The following is a 22,670-nucleotide window of genomic DNA, read 5'->3' as shown; positions in this document are numbered from 1 at the left end:
CATCAAGACAGACCTAAAGGATATCCACCTGAGGTAAGGAGTAAAGAGAGAGCCTTAGATGTTAAGTTGTCCCTTTCTAATGTTGGTTTGTAGCTAATGATAACTTTGAATGCTTTCTAGCACTCCCTTTTGGGGGCTCCAGACTCTCCTGTATTTATTTTGTTTTTCTAACACATTTTGACATATGTTGATGACTTACAACAACACTTTTTTTATGACTGCATTATTTTTCATGTAATGTCATATGTTTAAAAAAGTCACGTTGAAGGCCTTAAGGCGACCAAAAATGGGTATTGCTTTAAACTGATATAAATATGTCATATATTGATGGATCATTCCATTTTTTTTTTATATTTTAATTAACTTCAGTATTAATGTGACATACTGAATATTCACTAATGTTATAATTAACCCTTTAGTTACCACGTGTTACAGTGCCAGAGAGGGGAATTTAGGGGATGAAAAAACACTAAAAATGGATTGGCTCCTGCATAATATAATGAAAACTGGAAAAAAAAAATTGGAGTCAACACATTTTGACATATGTTGATGACTTACGACAACACTTTTTTTTATGACTGCATTATTTTTCATGTAATGTCATATGTTTAAAAAAAGTCACGTTGAAGGCCTAAAGGCGACCAAAAATGGGCATTGCTTTAAACTGATATAAATATGTCATATATTGATGGATCGTTCCCATTTTTTTTTAAATCTTTTAATTAACTTCAGAATTAATGATACATACTGAATATTCACTAATATTATAATTAACCCTTTAGTTACCACGTGTTACAGTGCCAGAGAGGGGAATTTAGGGGATGAAAAAACGCTAAAAATTGATTATATCCCGCATAATACAATGAAAATTGGAATTTTTTGGGGGGTCAACACATTGTAACATATGTTGATGACTCACAACAACACTAATTAAATGACTGCATTATTTATTTTGCAAAGTCATGTTTTTTATCAAAAAGTCACGATTCTGGTCTCAAATTGACCAAAAGTGGGCAGTCTAAACTGTTATAAATATGCCATACAATAATATATTTTTTCAAATTTTGAAAAAAAATCTTTCAATGAAAGTCATTCATCACTATCAATTGAAACAAATTTTATTTTCAAAAGTTTAACCCTTCATATGCCAGTCTGTGACTGATGTTATGAAAAAACCCATGAAAAGCGAATGAGCTTTCTCTATAGGTTTTTGGCTATAATTTGACCCCCCCTACACACACACACACATTACTGTCACCATGCACATATACATACATCAATCTTGAGGATCAATATCAACACACAGAGACCTTCCTTGGTTGAATCTAATTTCAAAATTGCATGGAAGGCTCCAAAATGTAAAACTATAAATTCCCAAAAAGAGCCAAAACAATGATAATCAAAACCTACATGAAGTTTGGCCCACAGTGGAAACATGAAAAGTGGTTCATTCAGCTGAAAACCCTGAACATCGTAGATTTTGAAGGCAAACCTACAATGTCAAAGCTGTTTTGAAAAAAAGAGGATTTTTTCCTGCAGAATAATGGCATTCAAACTTTGAGTGTTTTATGCTTTTAGGTGGGGATTTAATCAGGGCATTTTTCCCATAAGGAATTCATTACTCCAATTTTGCCTACAGATATTCCCACACACACAAAATAATTTCACTAAACGCACACATACACCACTTCCAGACATCTCAAGGTATGCAGTGAACTCAAAGAAGTCTGAACCCATTTGCCCTTTGGTACTCTAGAGCAGGATTTGTGCCCCTAGTGGACAAAGGGAGAGTAGCATTAATTTGGCAAAGGGATGAAAACTAAGAAAATGGCGCCATCTGGTGTTCAATGGTAAAAATCGAAATTTTAGGTCCCTGTGGTTTGGTTCACAACAATGAGTAACTCAGAACATTTTTTTCTGATGTAGTAATTCCAGGATCAAAAACGTGGTTTGAATGGGTTTCAATGGCTGCCATTTTTGGCTTAAGAGCACAAACGTTAGTAAAATGAGTACACTGGAGGACATTACACTTACCAAATCATATATGTCAAAATTTTGTAAATTGACCCAAAAAACTCCACTGTCTTTAATATCATGCCCCAAGCTTAGAAAAAACACCAAAACACAACAGGCGAATATTGCGAATGACCAATGGGCAAGTGCCTACAGAGGGTTTTAAGTAATTCAGAATCTTCTACTGACAGGAAAAAAATCCAAACACTGTCATTAACCCTTTTTAAATACATCTGTATGTCAGTGAACATTTTTACTTTCAAGTTTAATTTTCAGAATTGTTGTTTTATAGTCTTCCAGCAGTCCTGATTGAGTTATGTCAGATGAAGTCCATATCCATTGTAAATGTAACAACTTTATGGTCTGTGAGAACTGTGGCTTTATTGCTATTCTTCTGTTTTTTCTTGTTTTCAGTTTCTCATCTGAAAACTTAGAGGAGGAAATGGCTCCAATAAGTCCAGTTCAAGATGGGAAAGAAAAGAAAGACATTCAGAACCACATCATACAGAGACTGGTGATGCTTTTGATTTTGAGCATTGTCACTGTAACTTTGAGCATTGAATTTGCCCGGTTACAAAAAGAAACCAATCAGACAAAGCAGCTTCACACCTCTGTGAGCCTGCTCCTGGACGACTTAGAGAAAGAAAAGTCCAAGCTGAGCCTGCTCCTGGATGACACAGAGAAAGAAATGTCCAAGCTGAGTCTGCTACTGGAGGACTTAGAGCTAGAAAAGTCCAAGCTGAGCCTGCTCCTGGATGACACAGAGAAAGAAAAGTCCAAGCTGAGTCTGCTCCTGGAGGACTTAGAGCTAGAAAAGTCCAAGCTGAGCCTGCTCCTGGAGGACTTAGAGCTAGAAAAGTCCAAGCTGAGCCTGCTCCTGGAGGACTTAGAGAAAGAAAAGTCCAAGCTGAGTCTGCTCCTGGAGGACTTAGAGAAAGAAAAGTCCAAGCTGAGTCTGCTCCTGGAGGACTTAGAGAAAGAAAAGTCCAAGCTGAGCCTGCTCCTGGACGACTTAGAGAAAGAAAAGTCCAAGCTGAGCCTGCTCCTGGATGACACAGAGAAAGAAAAGTCCAAGCTGAGTCTGCTCCTGGATGACACAGAGAAAGAAAAGTCCAAGCTGAGCCTGCTCCTGGATGACACAGAGAAAGAAAAGTCCAAGCTGAGCCTGCTCCTGGATGACACAGAGAAAGAAAAGTCCAAGCTGAGCCTGCTCCTGGATGACACAGAGAAAGAAAAGTCCAAGCTGAGCCTGCTCCTGGATGACACAGAGAAAGAAAAGTCCAAGCTGAGTCTGCACCTGGAGGACTTAGAGAAAGAAAAGTCCAAGCTGAGTCTGCTCCTGGATGACACAGAGAAAGAAAAGTCCAAGCTGAATCTGCTCCTGGAGGACTTAGAGCTAGAAAAGTCCAAGCTGAGTCTGCTCCTGGAGGACTTAGAGCTAGAAAAGTCCAAGCTGAGCCTGCTCCTGGAGGACTTAGAGAAAGAAAAGTCCAAGCTGAGCCTGCTCCTGGATGACACAGAGAAAGAAAAGTCCAAGCTGAGCCTGCTCCTGGAGGACTTAGAGCTAGAAAAGTCCAAGCTGAGCCTGCTCCTGGATGACACAGAGAAAGAAAAGTCCAAGCTGAGTCTGCTCCTGGATGACACAGAGAAAGAAAAGTCCAAGCTGAGCCTGCTCCTGGACGACTTAGAGAAAGAAAAGTCCAAGCTGAGCCTGCTCCTGGACGACTTAGAGAAAGAAAAGTCCAAGCTGAGTCTGCTCCTGGACAACTTAGAGAAAGAAAAGTCCAAGCTGAGCCTGCTCCTGGACAACTTAGAGAAAGAAAAGTCCAAGCTGAGCCTGCTCCTTAACAAAGCGTTACAGGAATAATCAGAGCTACAAGTGGAGAACAAGTTTTTGGAATAGGAGAAAAACAAGCTCCAGCAGCTCTTTACTAATGAACAGCAAATCATACTTCAGCTGAGGGCAGAAAATATTGACTAAAAAAGCAATGAATCACACACAGTCCTCTTGTTTCATTTTTTCAAGAAAAACTTCTATACACATGTAAAAGCTTTATACTGCATTGATGTTAAGTGTGATAATAATGTTGGGCTGCCAAGTAATATTTTCAAGATTCAAGGATTCAAGATTCAAGGTTTTTTTATTGTCATAAACATTGTTATTATTGTCAAGCTGTCGCATAATATGGAACAAAATTCTGTTTCTCAGGTCCTGCATTAAGCCAAAAAAAAGAACATACAATTAAGGGAAGACATAGTAATAAATGTAAAAATATAAATACAAATATAAATATGAACTTATTACCCGGCTGTCTTACTGATTTTCCGGTTGGGACCTTTTCCCATAACAACCTGCTAACCATACATTATCCCTTACATATGATGCAGTAGCAAAGTTTGTGTATTGTTCTACTTTTCAAATATTAGAATATTTACACTTCCAAAAAGGGGGTCATTGCTCTAATGTAAATACTCTAACCCTTCAAAAACCAGGTTATCTCAGTACATCTGGACTTGGATGAACGCAAGCTAACATGCCTTTAGGCTACGGCTACCAACAAACACTGTACCACAAAGATACGTGACTGCTGCAAAGCTGTGAGGACAGCACAGACAAATATGCTGCAGACTGCAAGAGATGTTTAAGCGAGAGGTTTAAAGTGAAAGGTGCAATGTTACAACAAAGCAGCATGCCCAACCTTCACACTGTAGGTTCTGTTTGCGAAGCGCACCTGCATTAGTTCTACCTCCTTTAGCTGCACATCAAACTGTTCATGTGTTATGTTTCTTGACACGAGTAGAAGAGATTCAACCACCATGTCCATACTCTCCCACCCTCACTAACCCTGGTGCAGACTTGAGTGTGACTGTGTGGACCAAAGCTCACAGGTTTGATTTACAGCTGTTGTTACATCAAAATGCAAATGACTGACTCAAGTGTCAGCTCACCAGAGCCCCACAGTGTGTGGTCTCCAGAGAGAGAGGGTGAATAAACCCATAGGATTCACCACCTATGGCAGCTGAAGGAAATCGTCTCTTGCGCGACTGAATGTCTTCACAGCCTCAAGCATTTGATCCTCTAAGTGGCTGAATACAAAGGAGTTCATTACCCATGGCCTCCCCTCAGCCAAGGCCATGTTCAAACCACTCGGCTTTCAAATTGAAAGTGAAATCCATTGAAACACTAATTTGCCTTCCTGACTGTAGGCCCACGAATGGAGACCTTTAGAAAATAGCTGTATAAATCTCCAGGTCAATTTGCAAGGGTCGGCACATAAGCCAAAGCTCTGCTCTGAAGAGAAGGCTCTATTGACTGAACATGATGCCAATGAGCTCTTGATCACGACTCATAAAACCCTCATTTGAATTTAGGAGCTATTGGGGAGCATTCTGCTGTTCCAAGACCGACCAATCATACGGCACAGGAAGCTGTGACACCCAGAACGACTTCACAGTTCACAGGAGACACCTGACTAAAAGTTACCTGGAGTTCTGCACTGTTGGATGTGTATTTAAAGCAACATCATCACTTTTCCACCATGTGTTAATCACTTAGGGGGGAATCATGTGATTCCCTGCAAAGAATTCCTCCCCGGTTTCACACAGCGGTCTTATTTTAGGGCTATTTATTTCTTTTTAGCTGACATTCAGATGTGTGGATGCAGCTGCTGCCAGCACAGCACCTCTGTGTTAAATCCAACCGGATCAGAGCGTTCTGCTCTGGCAGACCAAGTTTAATGTGTCAGCACATGAGAGAGCGAGAAATAGAAAGTGAGATAAACGGAGACACTTGTGTCTGCTTCGATCTCCTTTACCATGAATATCCCGATTAGTCAGACAAAGCTGTGCAGTCTTCATGTTTAGAGTGCTTATCTTTGCTTTTACTCAGTTCTCTGCTCAGTTTACTGAACCTTTAAGGAATAACTAATACGTCTCCTTTGATACTGGCAACAGATGGTGAGAAAAAATCCTTAAATGTGATCTAAATTAAAAACAAATACAAAGTATAAAACACTCATATGGTGCATTTCAACCAAGAACTACTTTCCCCTGAACTAAAAAGTTCGTGTGCCCCCATTGTTGTCTGTGGTTCAACCGCGGGCTGAAGTCCCGGGTAGATTGTGCAAATCAGGCCAGTGACGTATGGAGAATAAAAAAGTAAATGCACTACACCACTAGACCAGTAGAGGGCAGTAAAACAAAGAGGAATGCCATTCATCACAGATGACACCATAGAAGCAGACGGACAGGCAGGTATCATTATGAGCAACACAACAGTTAGCCTGTTAGCATGAAGAGACTCAGCTGGCGCTGTTTTAGATGGTGCTATATTTCATCATAGATGGATTCACTGAATCAACACGTGAGAGGAGATAAGCGCGAGTAGCAAAGACGGTTTATTGGAAGAATCAATATATTGTTGGGATCAGATCCATATAAGGCCACAACCTGAGACACTCAACCTCATGCAGTGATGGTAGCAGCTGCATAATGTCTATGCGAGTTAGAAATGTTAGAACTTCCCAGTAGTTCTCACTCCAAAATGGAACATAACATGTGTTGTGAAAAGATAAATATCTTGTTGGCCATTACCAGGAACCTGAGTGTGTGTGTGTGGTGCTGGGAAGGGAGCCACAAGATGCTCTCAAGAAATATTAATCAATGTTGTCAATGGACCAGGACATTGCCTAAAATGGACCAAGATGTGCCAAATATTGAATTGGTGTTCATGGAGACCATCACAGAGCAGAGAATGTATGACGTACATCGGAAAGTGTTTAAAAGCTGTGTATTGAATCAAGTAAAGCTGAGCCTCGGACCATCAGACCAGACTGTCATTTTGTTCGAGAATATGCTACAACAGTTTCAATGCGGCTTTGAAATCCTTTTGAACTCAAAAAGCCGTGGCAGAGATCGACCGGTGTTTTGGTTTAAACAGCGACCCTGTTAACTGGAGACTTTCAGCCGGATGCATCCCTCATAAACGTCTTTAGACGATCATTAAATATCTGATGAGGAGATTTTGAAATCTTAATAAAAACTAAACTAGTTTACATTCCCAGGAACTCCCTCTGTGTTTCAACAGCTGTGTAAACTCCACAAACACTGACACGTTCAGCTGAAGGTCTCCACTTTACAGGGTCACTTTTAAAACCGTAACACCGGGAGGAGAGATGCATTCACGGTGGGCTGAGAGAAGACTACTGTTACAAGCTGCTAAATCAAGAGAATCACAGCTTCTTCTTTTGAAAAGTACACACACATACAAAAAAGATAGAACAAATAAAAACTAATGAAAGAAAGAGAAATCAAGTGAATCACAGATGTGTGTGATGTTATTGTGGACGGAGGGAGGAATAAAAACACTGAGGTTAATCTACCAATCAGACACGTTCAGCATTGCAGGCCCCGCCCCCCGAAAGTCCCGGGAATTTTGAAAAGTACTACCCCCCTAGCAGGGGCTTTTTAGGGGGGAGATTATCTACCCCTGAACTAAATTTAGACCCTGGGTCCAGCGGTGTCACAGTTATCACCTGCCACACCTGCTCAGCCTCTCAGCCCACTACATTTCCACTCCCCTTCGTTTACCTGAACCACACTCTCCTCATTAAGCCAACACAAATCACCTGTTTCTCATTACCTGCTGCCAGTATTTAAGTCCCGGTTTCAGCTCATTCAGTGCCAGATTGTTCTCTCTGCAAATGCAAGACTCTCCAGCACTTTTCCTCGGACTGATCTTCCGGTTTCGACCCTGCCTGTCCCCGACCTTCCTTCCTCGTTTCTGCCCTGGTAACTACCTCAGCCTTCTGTCCCCGACCAAGAGATTTGCCTGCTCCTCGTCTGTTTCCAGCCTGATCCTCCACACAGCGAAACCAGCTTCTCCACAGACATTGTGTGACCGGGTTAGTAAAGACTGTTACCTGCTGTTTCCTCCGGGCTCCAGTGTGCTGCTTTTGGGTTCACCCTCACACCCGTAACAAGCGGTCGAGGAGCACGTAGTTCAGGGGTAAAGTTCCTCTTGTTGAAAGACGCCTAAGTTTTGAGAAACATTTGTCACTGCGTCACTTTCCAACAGAATAAATCTATAAAAGAAGAACAGACCCCTGAAAGAAAAATGATTTTTGTCACCATCGTCCATCATGTTGTGGCTGAGACATTTTATTATGATGATTTAGTGTGACAGCTAAAAAGCTCAATGTTGGTCTCATAACACATCAACAGCTTACTTTGTAGTCTCTTGTCGCCCTTCTGGCAGACGGTAGCCCAGATGTCAAGAGAGTTGTTCTCTGATGAGTTGTCGCCTGTTTCTTTTCCTGCTCTCTGATTTTGTTTTTAAGGACAAACATCGTTCCAGACTTGGAGAAATCCTTTTTTGGCTTTGAGTTTGAGAAGAGGATGGTGGTAGCAGAAACAGAAAGAAGCCAGCTAGCTTATCGCAGGAAGAAGCTGTGTACATGAGGTCCATAGCTTGCCTGGCTCTGTGTAAGTAAACAGTTAACCTTACAGAACATTTAAAGATCCCTGATCTTTCTGCAAGGGGTAATGTATGGTGAACAGTAGTTATGCAAATCCTGATGCCAAGCATGAGAAAACAAACAGTTTGACCACAATGTTAACAAGATTTGAATACTAACATTTTTTCAAATGTGATTTGTATTGCCTGTATTGATAGGACAGCTGCAGAGGAACAGGACACGTGGGGACCAGAGAATGGGGGAAGATGTGCAGCAAATAGTTGCAGCTGGAAGGCGAAATAGCGAGCCATGCACATGGAGCGGGCATACACAGGACTTCCACCAGATCTGTGTTCGGTCCGTGTCTGATCCGCTGCGGTCCGGCTCCATGCTCTCTCGTCCTTCAACATCCAACAGTGTTTTCAGAACGCAGCACAGAGCAGGACCTCCGGACAGCTGGAGTCATGTGACCGAGCTTTTCCCACATTAAGTACTGAATCAAGGATTCTCCTCCTCCTCTCCTCATCCATGTTGTCTTTCTGGTCCTCTGAAAACCTCTGACCTGTTGACTCCAGACCTGGCTCCGCTCATCATGACTTTGGTTTGTTGTTGTAGTTAAGTGAAATACGATCTGGTGATAACACAGAGTGTTTTATTCTGAAAATTAACCAGATGTTTTCATTTTGTTTTGGTGAAACCTGACTTCCTGTCCCGCTCCATCTGCTCTGTTGAGATTGATGCGTCGTGCTCCGGCATCCGGCAAAAATAGAAGTCTTGCATATCTAATCCAGAGGACTCCGACCTACTGGATATTCAAAGACTTAGAACTTGTGTCCATACCCTGACCTGCAAGTTGTCTTTTCAACATGTATTTCTGCAGAGTTGCTTCAAGCTGTTCTTTGCCATCATGCAGCAGATTTAGCACAATAGAACAGGGGTGATTCTAGGATCGGATGTTTAGTGGTGCTGAGCCGGGCAAGATAAATTTCACTGTTTTGTACATTTTAATGCAATTTCATTCCCACATTTGTGAAAGAAAAGAATAACACTTTTTGGGAAAGTCTGTGACTAAACCATCAAATCTGATCAAGGTTGTTTAAATGCTGAGCCACAGCAAAGAGGAATGGATTGGAATCATAAAGAAACATATGGTAGCCCTCATTTCTGGGGAAAGACAACTCATTTTTACAGCAGCTCCTCAACATATACATAAACAGTATGTATGTTTCTGGAGTAAACCAGCCCCCTATAGTGAGTACTAAAAATACCAAAAATTGACATTGGAGTTATTTTTTGGACTTTCATTTAAAATGCAATGCACAACATGGAGCTGTTGCATTTTTGTTGTTAAAATATAAAGATTCAACTAAGTACTGTATGGCTTAGAACAGGGGTGTCCAAACTTTTTTCAAAGAGGGCCACATTTGATGTTGTCAGATTACCTCAGGGCCAGTGGCTCCTACTGAGACTTAGGAATCATAAAAGTTCTATATGAAATATTTTATAACAATTATTTTACATATTTTCTCAATAAAACAGTAACTAGGAAGTCCTCAGTTCTCCACAAGCCACGTAAACATTAGCAAACGTTATCTTCCTCTGGAGGAAGAGGTTTTTCATTCGGGTCGGGCAATGTGGGAAAAAATATTGGATCATTATTTTCCTATGGCAGGATCATGATCTGGATTTCATCACACTTCTTTTTCATGTTGTTTTTCTGACTTGTCTGACCAGCAGACAACATTTTAAGAACTAAATAATTCTTGTCCTGCATTCTGAACTATTTTTATGCATCAAATTTTGCATTTTCTGCACAATTTCATAATTTTGATCTTGTCTTGTGTTCTCTTTTGTGTCTTCTGAACTTTTAGTGTTCATCAAGAACATTTTCTCATCATGATAAAAACATTAATTTGAAAACCTGTCAGCTTTAAGAGTTCTTGTGTTTCCTCCTAATTATATTCTTGATGAATTCCCAGTGTTTTGGCTTTATAAAAGTAGTCCATATGAAGCTTTTTGAGACATTTCTGGATTGACTTTAGTTTTGTTTGTGCGCTTGAAAGAAACTGAAAATGTACAGATGATTCAGAATGTGATTAATTTCTTTGCTATGAATAACACAATTTAAGATGGAAGCTTGTGGCCATAATTAAGTGGACCGTGGACCGTGGGCCGCGATTGGCCCCCGGGCCGTACTTTGGACATGCCTGGCTTAGAAACTTTTCTAGCTTGTTAAAAAGAACATACAGTAAAACATTTTTAAAAAATCTCTCAAATTTTAGGGGTGCTGGGATTCAATTTAGAGGTGCTTCAGCACCCCCAAAAATTGGCTAGAAACGCCTATGCAATAGAATCTGAACCAAAATGAGGTCCCTCAAGACCTCCTGCAATCAAACAAACCCTTCTCGACAACATGAAAGTAAAATCCATTCAAATAATCATGTTACTTCTAATGGGCCTTTTTTCTTAGCAGCCATTTGGACTTGCTTCAGTAAAAAAAAAAAAAAAAATGAGATGAACAATTAGTGTGTCCAAGTGAGTCTAAAAGGCCCCTTTAAAAATGACGTTCAAGAAGGCATTTGACCTCACCCATGAGGCTGTAGCTGCTCAGTTAATGGGTTCAGAGAAACCTTGAATCATTCCCTTTTTGACTCAGGGCAGTAAAACTATAAAACATGAAATCTCACTCATGGGGTGAAGACTTTCTAAAGGCACTGTATGTTGCCCATCAAACCAGAACTTAAATCAAGAAGGCCTGCAGACGCACACCCTCTGGCAGTGAGTCTGTCCGGACTTCTCTCCCTGTGCCTTCCTGCAGCCTGCTGTTGTGAGCATCAGAGAAAGAAGCAGCACAGAAACTAATGGTAGATATTGTTAATTATACCTTCAGGGACTTCCCCTGCACTTCATAAGCTTCCCTCCCCTTTATTTCTCTTGCCCTGCAGACAGACTTAATTACATCAGCTTCTTCTGTACAGGGGAGCGGCTCCTTGTTCCATTGATTTCTTGGTCTGGGTCTGTTTTGGTCAAAGATGAAGAGAGTGGTTGTATGCGAGTCATTGGTGAGGTGATGGAGAGTTTATAGAAAAGATCCACGAATGAAACTCTCAGCTCAGGTCATCTTCAATGATTATCCACAGCTTCCTCCCTCTCATTCACACGGACCAGAGGACGCACAAATATCTACCCACTCACACACACACACAGGCAATATATATAAGTGCATGCTGTATAATACACACCGCAGGAGTGCCAAATCCTCTTCAGGCATCAATCAGGCGGCGGCCTGAACAGTGGAGCAGAATGACTGTAATGGCTGTCCCAAGCGCTTCCACATCCCGGTCCCTTAGCTGACCTTTCAAAGCCACTTAAATAATGGTCAGTGCTATCACACCCTCAGATAGATTACTCCTTCACTTCAATGGACACTGAGGCCCCATCACTACAGCCTCCTTCTTCACAGCTTTAAACCCAATCATTTCACTTCAATAGGAACACAGCGAGGATGGTCGTGCGTCATAGGAGCCGGGGGAATGAAACCGAGGGGGAGCGGCTATCATCACCAAATCACCATAACCAGGCGCAGTCGTCCCACAGAGTGATGTCTGGGGAGCGTTATCAGAGAGTTGGGAAACTGGGAAGGTAAGGAAATACTTATTCTCTAACAATCATATCAACATTTACTCAGCAGTTAAAATTATTAAGATGTTTAGACACATTGGTACAGAAACAGCAATTTACAGATATGAGTTGCATATTTTTTTGAGCGCTTAATTTTTCAGAAATTCCCTGTATCGTTTAACGTAGGGATGTGAGTGAAGTCTGTTGAGTAAATTATGAATTTCTAGTATTGTAGGCCTGAAATGCTGGTTGTATGTTGTGTCTAAGCTAATAGCTGCTTCCGTAAAGCTCTACTACCTAGATGTAAACAAGCAAAGATGGCAGATCCTGTAACATGACCATAGACTGTATAAATAATGGTTGCAGCATCCATGACGTCACCCATCTGGTTCTGAAGCGCTGTTTTGAGGCCAATCGTTGGCGGGTGCCATATTGGAAATGTTGAACTTAACCTAACTAAGTGTAATGTAAAGAGGCGGGCTTTGAGCCTCCTCTCCAACAGCTACAGTGTTCCCGCCTGTCAATCAAGTCATCTGTGCCTCTCGTAATGGAAAACTCGTAATCTCAATATCTTTGAAATTGCCGTGTTATGAAAAAATTCACCCCCCGTACAGTGTGTGTACACTGGTTTTTTGAACCAGGCTGTAAACATGTTTATTTCTGCTGTAAAGATCGTCTTCTTTGAATAGGTGTGTATGTGGTTTCCGGTACTTCCAGAGCCAACCTCAAGTAGACACTCAAGGAACTGCAGTTTTTAACACTTTTGCATTAGCTTCAATTCTCACAACCAGAGGTTGCCACTTGAGCATGACATGGTTTGTCAGTACTTTGATCTCGGAAGCGAGCTCTCTGGGTGTTTTAAAGGGGACATATCACGCTTTTTTCATCAACATATATTGGTCTAAGAGGTCCCCAAAACATGTCTTTAAAGTTTATGCTCAAAAAAACACTTTGAAATCAGATTTTGGCATGCCTGAAAAACCCTCTTCTTCATTCCTCATCAGAACACTCTGTTTTCCCTCTAACCACGCCCCCTCCGGAAGTGGATGTGCCTCGGCTGTCCAGCACGTTGATCTAATGTTTACATGTTGGCTGAATATACACGGCTGCTCACAGATCGCGTTACTTCAACCCTCGGAATCTGATCCTGACGGAGAGGCGCCTGTAGCAGGACCTTTCTGAAGGATTGGTCATAGATTTAGTGTTTCTTGATGTTTTATTTATCAGTATGTAGACGTGTGTCTTGGTACACAGCTACGAACATGTAGCTATGTGGCTATGCTAACTAGCGCTAGCACTTATCCATGATAAATAAAAATCATCCACTAGATCTTCAAATCTGCAGACGTGGGGAGTAAAACCGATCTCTACCAGAAAGGCAGCAGGACCTTTTATGAAGGATTGGTCACAGATTCTGTGTTTCTTGTTGTTTTATTTGTCAGTACGTCGACGTGTGTCTTGGTACACAGCTACAGCTACGACATGTAGCTATGTAGCTATGCTAACTAGCGATAGCACTTATCCATGATAAATAAAAATCATCCACTAGATCTTCAAATTTGCAGACGTGGGGAGTAAAACCGACCTTTGTGTTTATTAAGACAGCCTACAACTAGCATGCCTCCCTCCTAAGCTCCTTGTTAGCACACATTTGTGCAGGTAATGAAAAACGGAGGAGGGGATTCAGTATTATTTTATACAGTCTATGGGCTGAACAAGCTCCGAGCTCTGACTCCGTGACGGACCGGATATTGTTGTGACGTAACAAAAACACTGAAGTCTGAAACGGCTCGTTTCACACACATTTACAGAAAGGTGGAGAAATCAGAACAGGGGCAGAATGGATTTTTTTCATTCTCGGGGGGTTTGTAGACATGCCAGGGAAACATATTTCAGGTAAAGAACCATTAAAAAGTCAATTTTGCATGATATGTCACCTTTAAAAGAAAACTTCAGACTTACCCTTTTAATTTAGAGTAATTTATTTTTAGCCCTGGACTGTATTATTATTATAATCATTGCTTTAACATCAATTTATCTTATTTACTTATCTATTTATTTATTTATTTATTTATTGTATTCATCTGATCTTTTTAATGCTACCTTATTTTCATTTTTTTTCAACTTTTTTCTACTTACTTATTGTGTTATATTTTATTAATTTTACTGTATTGATTTTATTTTCCTTTTAAGTATTTTATTTAGAATCATGCCTTTTATAATTTTACCATTGCTGTTGTTTTCTGTCTCTCTTTTGTGAGGCACTTTGGGCTGCATGTTTCTATGTGTGAAAGGTGTTATATAAATAAAGTTAGGTTGAGGAAATGCAGAAAAAGTTGTTTGTAGGATGAATTTGGTGAAACTGACAGACAACGGTTTGACTGGAGGAATGTGTAACCAGCATAGGGGTTGGGGTTGGAAAGAGGGATAGAGGAAAATAAGAGAGAGGGGGAGCGGTGATAGTGATGAGAGGAGTAGTAGTAGCTGTTGCCGCTGGAGTCCAGCACGTCCGTATCAGCTGGAGTCTGGAACGTCCACAGCAGGAGGACGTCTACGGCAGCTCAGAGGAACCTACGAGACAAGGGAGCTCAGGAACTCCAGAAAGATCTATGGTTAGTAACTTATCAAAGTAAATATTTTGCAATCTCAAAGGAAGTATTTCAATAACATCACCAGCTTCTTTAACTTTAAAGGTGTATTTCCTGCGACCACTTTGAGCACAGAGGAAATAAACTAGGAAATAAACCATGTCCTTAAATCCTTCATTTTGCTGCTGAGTCCTCTTCTTATTTTCATTCTACTGGAATTAGGGACCCCCTGTCTTCTATTTGAAGTCTTTTATTTTCACTTTGCTAAACAAGCACTGACTTGGGTGTCATGCATTGAATCTCACTTGACCTGAAACCCTTCCAGCAGCCTGCTCTGACTCACAAATAGGAAGGTTTTGTTCCGTAGAGGGGGGATGAAAAGAATGCTGGTGGTTTTTTTTGCCTCTGCTCTTTCTGGGTAACATGAGGGCAAATAAAGACAAGAAGAGTGTCAAGCAGTGAGTTTGATATTGCTCTTTGAAGTGTCTCAATGTGTCTGTTGAAGGCTGGGCTTGTCTCTCGCCTCTCATTTGGCAGATCGGCAGTGTCACTCCCTCAACTCGCTCATTAAGTGCTGTTTGGTGCAGCATTATCTTGATAAATGTTCCACTTACACCACAGAATAGGCTGATGAATCAAACACTGCACTGCACTTCTCAGACAGTTCGTCTCACAGCCGGTGATGTTGCAGTGTATGAGCTTGTAATGATCCATCGACAGGCTAAGAGAGAGGTCTGACAGGTTATTCCAGACACTATCAATCCAACGAGGTTTAGCACTGATGCAGGAAGTGAATAACTTGCAGTGTAATCAGGGAGGTTTATGCAAGTACTGTATATTAAACAGTAAGTGTGAGTCCCAGCAGACCTACTCAAAGTTACTAAGAGAAGAACTTTTTTCATTCTTATCCTGAGCAACATCCTACCAAAAATTAATCCAACCAGTTCTGTCTATTCATGTATATAAATATGGAAATATATGGTAATAACACAGGGGAAGATTACTGTAAAAAGCTGCTCCAGCAGTTTTACTTTTGAACATCAGTTTGAAGAGCAAATTCAGACAGCTTGAGTCTGTGATGTTTTTGAGGCCTCTCTTTAAAGTCTTCATATAAAAGGCAAACAGTATCTCAACATCTGCCTGTCAGAATAACTTTCAAATATGTCGGCAAGTAGCTTCAAGGAGAGTCGAGGAAGTGGGTTTTCCTTGGTAAGCTCTCCAGAAGAAGCAATGTCTTCGTATGATCGCTCACTACAAGTTGCAAACGTGTGAGTTGTTCACTAAAAATGTGTTAATAATAATTTATTGTTACGATCACCCAAGCAACAATAGGTGCATTTCCACCAAGAGATGGTGCTATATTTCATCACAGATGGATTCACTGAATCAACACGTGAGAGGAGATAAGCGCGAGTAGCAAAGAGGTTTCAACACGGCTTTAAAATCCTTTATAACTCAAAAAGTCGTGGCAGAGATCCACCGGTGTTTTGGTTTAAACAGCGACCCTGTTAACTGGAGACTTTCAGCCGGATGCATCCCTCATAAACGTCTTTAGACGATCATTAAATATCTGATGAGGATATTTTGAAATCTTAATAAAAACTAAACTAGTTTGCATTCCCAGGAACTCCCTCTGTGTTCCAACAGCTGTGTAAACTCCACAAACACTGACACGTTCAGCTGAAGGTCTCCAGTGTACAGGGTCACTTTTAAAACCGTAACACCGGGAGAGACGCATTCACGGTGGGCTGAGAGAAGACTACTGTTACAAGCTGCTAAATCAAGAGAATCACAGCTTCTTCTTTTGAAAAGTACACACACATACAAAAAAGATAGAACAAATAAAAACTAATGAAAGAAAGAGAAATCAAGTGAATCACAGATGTGTGTGATATTTTTATTCCTGTTGCAGCTGATCTGAGTGAGGTGTGCTCTGAGGTTGCTCCATGTTCAACCATGCAGACCTATGGTAAACAGGTAGGGCTACACCACTTAAACAAGGGGTTCCCAAGCTTTTCTGCCTGCAACCCCTAAAATATAGGTGCCAAAGACTTGTGAACCCCACTGTCCCTCAAAGTGGATAAATATTGCTTCATACTTCAAAATGAGATTACCTACATGCACATGTGGCTGTGTTTCCTGTGCTGTTGTGAATGAACCTGCTGCTACTGATCCTTTTGTTCATTAACTGTTAGCTAACCCTTACTCTAACTTTTAGGAGACAACTGGCAACAAAGAAAGGCAGAAAACGAATGAAATGTATCTATTTGCAGGGTTTTATTTCAAATGTACCTACTATTTCTGTCTATGTTTTTACAATAATGGGTTAAAAAGCAAATTTAGATTACTTTAAAAAAATAAAAACAATCTGGAAGACATCTCGCGGCCCCCCATTGGTGTCTCGTGACTCCACAGGGGGTCCAGACCAAGCGGCAACCTCTCGGCCTAAAAATGAGTCCAATGTGGAAGTGCTAAAAACTGCAGTTCATCGAGGATCCGCTGGAGGCTGGCTCCGAAAGTACCAGAAACCACATACACACCCATTCAAAGAAGCCGATCTTTACAGCAGAAATAAACATGTTTATAGCCTGGTTCAAAAAAACGAGTGAAGTCTGGATAGCTCATTTCTCTATCAGTAAACACTGTACAGGGGGGATTTTTTTATAACGCAGCTATTTTGAACATATTGAGATTACAAGTTTTCCATTATGAGAGGCATTCTGACTTGATTGAAAGGCGGGAACACTGTAGCTGTTGGCTAGGAGGCTCAAAGCCCACCTCTTTACGTCACAATCGCTTGACAGCAGCAATATGGCTGCCGCCGCCGATTGGCCTCAAAACAGCGCTTCAGAAACAGATGGGTGACGTCACGGATACTACGTCCATATTTTATACAGACTATGGTCCAGACCCACACTTTGATTTTAAGATTAAGTATTGCCTTTTAAAGCACAACATGGACTCGCCCCTCTCTGTATCTCTGAGCTTTTATCCCCCTAACCTGGACGTAGTCTGAGATCCTCTGGCAGTGCTCTGTTAGCTGTTCCAAGGACCCGACTGAAAACTAAAGGGGACAGTTCTTTTTCAGTCAGAGCTCCTACACTCTGGATCAGCCTGCCAGAGGAGATCAGACTTGCAGAGTCAGTCCCATGTTTTATTACTCGAGACACATTTTTACAGAAAAGCTTTTATTGTGTGATTTTAATTAATTAAAGCTCTGATTTTAAAGGTTTGTTTTATAAGTTTGTATGTTTTTAAGTTTTCATTTCATTTCATTTTTATCGCTTCATTTTGCTTCGCATTTCTTCTTGTTTTTATTGCCCACTGTGAAGCACTTTGTTACCTGTATCGAAAAGGGCTATATAAATGAAGTATTATTATTATTAATACTTTGGGAACCACTGACTTAGACAAACCACAAGCAGAACTGCAATCATCAGCTGCCTGATGACTTCTTGTAGTACTCAATAAATCTACTTTGTTACTACCCAGCACTTTAATACAGCACATACTCCAAGTTGCAGACATTGAGTCTAGCTTAACTTGATAATAACATTTTAATTCTATATTTCTTTTTTATAAACTATTTTATAAGAGCAATTCATGTTTCTTAGATTCTCTTTGCTGGACATAATTATGTTCTTACATTATCTTAGAGTGCTGCAATGACATCGAAATGTTCTTTAATAGCTTTGAGGTCAATTAACATTACCTATAATAATTAACCTCTTACATTTGACAATATTGTATTCAGTAAAATCAGGTTGATAAAACAAGAAAAATATGCATCTTCAAGCTGAGAAAATACAAAAAAACTTTATTTCTTGCTATAACTCTTCACTATATCATTATAGAAACCCTGTAGTATAATTTTGATGATGCAACCACCACCATCTGCCCTCTCCCAGATGGCTAATAATGATTCCCAGACATAATAAAACACTCCCTGTGATGGCTATTTATAGATATTCCTGTAGACCCTATGGACCCTTATAGTGGTTTGCTCTAGAATGAGTATAAGGGTTCACTTACTCTGCACTAACGTTGATATGACTTTGCTTTGTACTTCCACATTGGTATCTTACTGGTATTTATTGTATTATAAGTATTTGTTGTGGCATTGTAAGCCACAGTGACATGGTTTTTATTTGTGACAGTGGACATGTTATTGTATATTGGTATGATAAATTAATGTATTGATTGTGAGCAGCACTGCACTTATGTCTACAACAAATTTCCCCCCGGGGACAATAAAGTGTATCTTTGCACTTCCACTTGTGTGTATGCCATATAGAGTGTGTAAATCTTAACTGAGCTCATAAAGCTATTTAACATCATAACTAATTTAAATTAATTCCATATGAGGATTTGTCTTTTACAGGAAGAGTGGATCAAACCACTGTGAACCTATATCCACAGGCATTATTTACAGACAGGAGGGGTGGGGATGCTTCCCCCTGATCCCCCCTGCAGCTCCTCTGCTGCTGCTGCATGTTGGACTTATAAAGAGCAGCTCACATGCTTCCAAACACCGGCTGTGCACTCCTGAATCCGCCCTGCCTTCCCCTCATACTACTATTAAACCACAGCTCTGCCTTGTCCTCTTAACGAGGCACACATTGAATCATAAAACCTGACCTCTCAGATCCGTTTTGTAGTTCTGTAATGTGGGGCGTGCGTGCCTCACACACTACTAATCCCTGCTGGATCCGAGTCAGAGCAGGACCATGAAGTCTGGGACGGTGTTGCCAGGGGGAAGGTGGCGCCTGGGACCTGTTGGAGATGACAGCTGAGGAAGGCGGATTGAAGCAGAGGGATCACAGTAACAGTGAACGTAGAAGATAGTGAAGGAGTCATCGCTGTGTTCAGGGTGTGTGTGTGTGTCTGTTTGTGTGTTTGACAGCTTTAGCTTCATAGCTCATGATATCACTGTGATAGGCGAGGCGCAAGCTAACTAGCTGAGAGGACATGTGGGCGCATGGGTGTGTGTGTTAGTGTGTGTTAGTGTGTTTATATGGATGTTTACAGTGATTGGGTGTGTGTGTGTGTGTCTGCTTGGTTGTGTCCCGCTGCTGTAGTCTTTACTCACCCCCTGTCATGTTAGCTAGCATGCTAATTTGTTAAGCTAGTTGGCTAATAAACAGAATTAGCTCTCTGTGGGCGTCGAGCCAGGCTGACCTTACCACAGTGAGTCACTGCTCTGTGTTACAGTGGGAGAGCTGTCACGTGAATGTATGAATCCACAGCAGCCTGTGGGTATTTGGTGTCTTTTTTACGAGTTATCTAATTAGCTTATGTTACCTGTCAAACGGCTGTTAGCTTAGCAGCTAACGAGAAGCAGGGGAAGCTTTCTCGTTAATTGACCCAGTTCAGAGGGGCAGAGGCCATGTTGACTCTGCACCCGGCTCAACTTTGTTTACCTCACAACTTCTGGACTTGTTGGTTAGGAGGAATGATATTTGATACAGTTATGTGATTATAATGTTTAAAATACCTCTCCTTCTCCAGTGTGTGATAAACAACACAACCTGTCAACACAAACCTGAGTCTGTGCCACTGCAGCTCAGCCCTACTTAGTCCTTCTCACCTTGTGTGCAACATATCACGTCCTGTGTACAGTAGAGGACATCTCAACCTGTTTTAAAGACACTCTCTAACTACTTCAGCTCTTTTTTAAACATGTTAGGGTAAAATAAAGTCATGGTCTGGCCCCTCACATGGGATCAGCCTGTTGTTAGTTTCTAGAAACAGAAAAATGTCATGTTATCATGAGAAAACAAACATGTTATCTTCATATAATGAGTGAAATACGTCTGCATCTACAGATAGACTGTCTTTACTCTGAGATAACCAGACTAGATAAGTTGTGATCTTGAGAAAACTACCACACATCATGCACATGAATGGATGCATGTCTACTAAGGGCTTCTGTAAACTATGAATCATTCAAGAGGTGAAAAGCTGATTATATTAAATGCATTTAAACTGCTTTTTATGATCAATTTGAATGATCATATTCATATGTCAATCATTAGATGTGTCAGTTCTTCAGTGTACAGATATCTGTATGTACTCTACCAGTCAAAAGTTTGGAAACACCTTCTCATTCAAGGGTTTGTATTTATTGTAATGATTGTAAACACTGTAGATTAATACTGAAGACATCAAAACTATGAAAGAACATATATGGAATTATTGAATTTTTAAAAAAGTGTTAAACAAAGCAGAATATGTTTTATATTTCAGATTCTGTAAAGTAGCCCCCTTTTTCCTTCATGACAGCTTTGCACACTCTTGGTATTCTCTCAGTCTGCTTCATGAAGTGGTCTCCTGGAATGGTTTCTAATGAACATGAGCCTTGTCAAGAGTTCATTTGTAGAATGACTTGCCTTCTTAATGTGTTTGAGACCATCAGTTGTGTTGTTCAGAGGTAGTGTTAGTACACAATAGATAGCCCTATTTGACTACTGTTGTAATCAAGATTGTGGCAAAACCAGATTATTTTATAGTTTTGATGTCTTCAGTATTAATCTACAATGTTGAAAATAATTAAAATGGATAAAAAACATTGAATGAGAAGGTGTGTCCAAACTTTTGACTGGTAGTGTATGTTAATGTTTTCTGAAATGACACAGACAGACATAGAAAAGCAACAGCACACCATGGATGATCATGCCATCATTGCATTTTGGTAGCCCAATACAAAGAACTTACAACTAAGTAAAATGATGCAAAGAAGCAGTATTATTAATATTGTCCCATGCTAATAACTGGAGTGTAATCAAGGCTGTAAGTAGAACTAGATCAGCGTCACTGCCGTATGATGTAACATGCTCCCTCAGGACTGCCCTCCAATGTCTCATGATTTACACAAGGCTGCTGAAACAAGGCAAGCATTATACTGCCATGACATCAAAAAGGCTCAACAGCACTAAATCAGTCTAAAAATACATGCTGTGCTGGAAGACGTCTTGATTTAGCCCTGTGTTTTGTTTTATGAAGCTATACTGGAACCATTAAAGTTATAATTGGAAGTTAGCATAAATCATCCATGCTGTAAGAAATGAAAGTAAGGTTGTTGTGATGAATAAAACCCCCGGAGATACATGGTAACGTATCTAAAACAGTCTCCCTCTCTCTGTCCTCACCATGCAGGGTTCGTAGAGATGGAGTCCCTGATGAGTGCGGTGGCGCCGCGCTCCCCAGCCCCCGTCAAGAAGTTATCAGAGGTGGATTTCCGGTCAGGGGCCACCCTGGATCAGCTGTCGTCACAGGTGTCTGAGCTAGTAATACTGGAACAAGGAGAGTTTGGAGACCAGACCGCCTTAGAGGTCCACACTGCCAAGGATTTTATCTTCAACATGCTAGGTAAGTTTGCAAACTAACGACGGGGGCTAACATGCATTATATCACAGTTCTCCTCATTTCCAGAATGAGTTCAGATCTAATGTACTTATTCTGTTTTATTTGATCTTTATTTTATTTTATTTGATCTTTCTTTCTTTTATTTGATCTTTATTTTATTTGATCATTTTTGTATTCTAGTTTATTTTATTCTATTTTATTCTATTCTATTCTATTCTATTTTATTCTATTTTATTCTATTTTATTTTATTTTATTCTATTTTATTTGATCTTTATTTTATTTTATTTGATTTGATCTTTCTTTCTTTCATTTATTTGATCTTTATTTTATTTGATCATTTTTGTATTCTTTTTTATTTTATTCTATTTTATTTTATTCTATTTTATTTGATCTTTATTTTATTTATGTTATCTATTTGATCTTTATTTTATTCTATTTTTAAGATCTTTCTTTATTTTATTTTTATTTGATATTTATTTGATTTGATTTTTTTTATTCTATTATATTTGATTCTATTTTATTTGATTCTATTTTATTTGATCTTTATTTTCTTCTATTTTATTTTCTTCTATTTTATTTGATCTTTATTTTATCGTGTTTTATTTTCTTCTATTTTCTTCTATTTTA

The 22,670-nt window shown here is 40.1% G+C and overlaps 2 protein-coding genes and 1 long non-coding RNA gene across 5 annotated transcripts in view; all 3 read left to right on the top strand.

Annotated features, from left to right (window-relative positions):
• Nucleotides 1–2,701: 2,701 nt before the first annotated feature.
• On the top strand, nucleotides 2,702–3,972 carry LOC117807821 (chromosome partition protein Smc-like). Its single transcript, XM_034677223.1, has 2 exons — nucleotides 2,702–3,165; nucleotides 3,502–3,972. The coding sequence occupies exons 1-2, from the start codon at nucleotides 2,702–2,704 to the stop codon at nucleotides 3,878–3,880; spliced, it is 843 nt and encodes a 280-aa protein (XP_034533114.1). The 3' UTR covers nucleotides 3,881–3,972.
• Nucleotides 3,973–7,870: 3,898 nt separating this feature from the next.
• On the top strand, nucleotides 7,871–8,896 carry LOC117807509. The gene is made up of 3 exons (XR_004629979.1): nucleotides 7,871–7,916; nucleotides 8,352–8,496; nucleotides 8,687–8,896. It is a non-coding gene; the product is annotated as an uncharacterized LOC117807509 (long non-coding RNA).
• Nucleotides 8,897–10,990: 2,094 nt separating this feature from the next.
• The window catches only part of tmem102 (transmembrane protein 102), a 61,066-nt gene continuing 49,386 nt past the window's right edge, over nucleotides 10,991–22,670 (top strand). The window contains exons 1-3 of one of the 3 annotated variants that reach the window (XM_034675988.1): nucleotides 10,991–11,530; nucleotides 11,609–12,110; nucleotides 21,833–22,045. In XM_034675988.1, coding sequence (XP_034531879.1) covers nucleotides 21,844–22,045 — 202 coding nt within the window. In that variant the 5' untranslated portion in view covers nucleotides 10,991–11,530; nucleotides 11,609–12,110; nucleotides 21,833–21,843. Of the gene's footprint in view, nucleotides 12,111–19,146; nucleotides 19,548–21,832; nucleotides 22,046–22,670 lie in introns of those variants that run through there. The other 2 variants (XM_034675987.1, XM_034675985.1) reach the window with 2 other exon arrangements.

The sequence above is a fragment of the Notolabrus celidotus genome, chromosome 23, assembly GCF_009762535.1.
Source record: "Notolabrus celidotus isolate fNotCel1 chromosome 23, fNotCel1.pri, whole genome shotgun sequence".
NCBI lineage: Eukaryota > Metazoa > Chordata > Actinopteri > Labriformes > Labridae > Notolabrus > Notolabrus celidotus.
Note: the sequence above shows the minus strand (reverse complement) of the source record. Positions and strands in the feature narration are given on the sequence as shown.